Source organism: Camellia sinensis, chromosome 11 (genome assembly GCF_055761805.1).
Source record: "Camellia sinensis isolate YWXY chromosome 11, ASM5576180v1, whole genome shotgun sequence".
Classification (NCBI taxonomy): domain Eukaryota; kingdom Viridiplantae; phylum Streptophyta; class Magnoliopsida; order Ericales; family Theaceae; genus Camellia; species Camellia sinensis.
This window is the reverse complement of record NC_138971.1, coordinates 64,650,942-64,654,673: the sequence shown is the minus strand read 5'-3', so window position 1 is coordinate 64,654,673 and position 3,732 is coordinate 64,650,942. Positions and strand designations below refer to the sequence as shown.

At 40.3% G+C, this 3,732-nt stretch overlaps 1 protein-coding gene across 1 annotated transcript; it reads left to right on the top strand.

Annotated features, from left to right (window-relative positions):
• Positions 1-1,078: 1,078 nt before the first annotated feature.
• Positions 1,079-2,737, top strand: LOC145802374 (uncharacterized). The gene is made up of 2 exons (XM_082895080.1): positions 1,079-1,517; positions 1,866-2,737. The coding sequence occupies exons 1-2, from the start codon at positions 1,079-1,081 to the stop codon at positions 2,735-2,737; spliced, it is 1,311 nt and encodes a 436-aa protein (XP_082751206.1).
• The last annotated feature ends 995 nt before the right edge of the window (positions 2,738-3,732 follow it).

The following is a 3,732-nucleotide window of genomic DNA, read 5'->3' as shown; positions in this document are numbered from 1 at the left end:
TCAATTACAGGATCTGCTTGACAAGGGATTTATCCGCCCGAGTGTATCTCCTTGGGGTGCGCAAGTATTGTTTGTGAAAAAGAAGGACGAAACACTTCGGTTATGTATCGACTATAGGGAACTGAATAAGGTGACAATTAAAAATAAGTACCCCTTACCACGGATGGATGACCTATTTGATCAGTTACAAGGGGCACAAGTTTTCTCAAAAATTGATTTACGGTCTGGCTACCATCAATTGAAAGTTAAAGCCGATGATGTGGAGAAGACAGCTTTTCGAACCCGGTACGGCCATTATGAATTTTTGGTTATGCCCTTCGGAGTTACAAACGCACCAACAGCATTTATGGATCTAATGAATCGCGTCTTCAAGCCCTATCTAGACGAATTTGTGGTGGTTTTTAGTGATGACATTCTTATATACTCGAAAAGTGCAGAAGCTCATGAGGATCATCTTCGCCTAATTCTTGAAACACTCCGGGAGAAGAAACTGTATGCAAAGTTGAAGAAATGTGAATTCTGGCTACAAGAAGTGGCATTTTTGGGGCATGTGGTGACAAAGGAAGGAGTCTTTGTTGATCCACACAAAGTTGAAGCAATTGTGAATTGGCCAACTCCCACTAATGTAACTGAGATACGAAGTTTCATGGGGTTAGCTGGATATTACAGGAGGTTTGTTCAAAATTTCTCCAAAATCGCTGTGCCACTTACCCAACTGACACAAAAAGGAGTTGCATTCGAATGGTCAGAGGAACGGGAATCCGCTTTCCAAGAATTAAAAACAAGATTGACGACAGCACCAGTTCTGGCTTTGCCATCTGGTACCGAAGGATTCGTAATTTACAGTGATGCTTCGCACAAGGGGCTTGGTTGTGTGCTAATGCAGAATGGAAGGGTTATTACCTATGCTTCTCGATAACTGAAACCCCACGAAAAGAATTATCCGACACACGATCTCGAATTAGCGGCAGTAGTTTTTGCTTTGAAAATATGGCGGCACTATATTTATGGCACAACCTGCGAAGTTTACACTGATCATAAAAGCCTCAAGTACCTGTTTACCCAGAAAGAGTTGAACATGCGACAACGGCGATGGCTTGAGTTGATTAAGGATTATGACTTGCAGATCCAATATCATCCTGGTAAAGCTAACATGGTGGCAGATGCACTTAGTCGGAAGAATATGGGGGACTTGGCAAATCTGTTGGTAGAAAGAAAGGAGTTGAGGATCGAACTGGATAAAATGAATATGGACCTAATGGTACGTGAACAGGAGGCCATACTAGCAGCAGTAAGAGCTCAACCCACCTTGCTGGAAGAGATTAAGTTACATCAACTGGAAGATGAGACTTTAAGGAAAATCTATGAAGAGTTAGAGGCAAAACCAAAATCGAGATTCAGTTACGTAGATTTGGTATTAAAGTTTCAAGGTCGAATATGTGTCCCCAATGTGTTGGAGCTTAAACGGAAGTTGCTAGGAGAAGCACATGCCGCGAGATTATCAATACACCCGGGAAGTACTAAAATGTACCGAGACTTAAAACAAAATTTTTAGTGGCCAAATATGAAAAAGGAGATCGCGGAATTTGTTTCTAAGTGTCTACAATGTCAACAAGTAAAAGCGGAACATCAAAGACCAGCAGGATTATTACAACCCCTTCCAATCCCGGAATGGAAATGGGAGCATTTGACCATGGATTTCGTTGTGGGGTTACCGAGGACTCCTCGAGGTATGAATTCAATTTGGGTCATTGTGGACCGATTAACCAAGTCTGCTCACTTCTTGCCTGTGAAGACTCAATATAATGTGGATAAGCTGGCAGTACTGTATATAAATGAAATTGTAAGGCTTCATGGTGTTCCAGTGTCAATTGTGTCAGATAGGGACCCCAAATTTGTTTCAAGATTTTGGCAAGGTTTACAGGAGGCTATGGGTACTGAACTTACGTTCAGCACCGCTTTTCACCCTCAAACTGATGGTCAATTCGAGAGAACCATACAAACTTTAGAAGATATGCTCCGATTGTGTGTATTGGATTTTCAAGGAAGCTGGGAAACCCATCTACCGTTGATAGAGTTCGCCTACAATAACAGTTACCATTCGAGCATTGAGATGGCACCTTATGAAGCTCTATACGGAAAACCGTGTCGTTCCCCTGTATGTTGGGCTGAAGTTGGGGATAGGGCATTGTTGGGTCCTGAAATTGTGCAATCAACAACTGAAAAGGTTAAAATTATCCGGGAGAGGTTGAAAACGGCACAAAGCAGGCAGAAGAGCTATGCAGATAATAGACGAAGGGATTTGGAATTTGAAGTGGGTAGTTATGTGTTCGTGAAAGTCACCCCGTTAAAGGGACATCCGAGATTTGGGAAAAAGGGTAAATTAACACCCCGGTATGTTGGCCCTTTCCAAATTCTAGAAAGAGTGGGTTTGGTAGCTTACCGAGTGGCTCTTCCATTGAGTATGAGCCAAGTACATAATGTGTTCCATGTTTCCATGCTTCGAGGATACCTATCAGATCCATCTCATGTCATAGACTATCATCAACTTGTGCTAGATGATAAGTTAAGCTATGAAGAAAGACCACTTCAAATTTTGGAGCGACAAGTAAAGCAATTGCGCAATCGGGAAATTCCAATGGTAAAAGTAGAGTGGCAAGAACATTATGGAACTGAAGCTACTTGGGAAAAAGAAGAGGATATGCAGCAACAGTATCCATATCTGTTTCCGTTTTGAGGTACAAGCAAGTTTGAGGGACCAAACTTTTTTTTTAGGGGGGGAGAGTGTAACAACCCGACCCTCATGTGTGCTTGTGATATATGTTAGTCCTTTATTCTGTGCTGTTAACTGCCTAAAATGAAATTGTACAAGAAAATAAGTTCAAGTAACTATGTTGTAATGCCTTGTGGAATGAATTGTATCTGTTAGGGAAGAAATGTATCTGTTACTACTAGAACGATAAAGTAGAAATTGAGGGCCTTAGCGGCTTAATAAGTCAAAATTGATCATATATTTGGAACCAGCATAATTTTTAGGTAATATTAAGCACTTCTGTGAAATGTCAATTTTCGGATGTGTAAACGATTGATTTTCGTCTCATTCTCTCTTTATGGATATATATATGAGTGTTCTTGGTCATTTGACAAGCCAAGGAATGCATAACTCTAAACTTAAGAATTGAAGGGGTAGAGAAAGAAGGTCCTCAAGAAGGTTGAGATTTGGGCTTAAGGTATGTAAATGTTTGTCTAATTTTCATCCACAACCCTTCTTGTCATAATTTATGTGAAGATGTTTCTATAATCTTGTACCTAAGAGTTGGGATTGTGGTGTTGTGAGTATGAGAAGTAAATTAGCAAAATGACCTTACTTTGCATGTTTTGACTCAATTTGAAGTACCTATGAGAGGCCTTACTCTATTTCTTCAATTGACTTGTTTGAATTCAAGTATGTGACATGATTTTATGTTTATGAGTTGAGATGTGAGAACAAGTAGGAATCTTGTGAATTGGAGTAAATTTAAGTTGTGGATTCTTGATTTGATTTTTACTCAAATGAAAGATGTAATTTGATCCTTGTTCACGTGTATTCATATGCTTTGAGCTTATATATTAGTAATTTAAAGCTAGATTTTGAGGCCCTAAACATGTCTACAAGAGGAAGAAATTGTGCAGAATTTTCAGACTTTTGGTGCAGAATCGCCGCACGTGCGGGGCCTAAGGCCGCACGTGCGG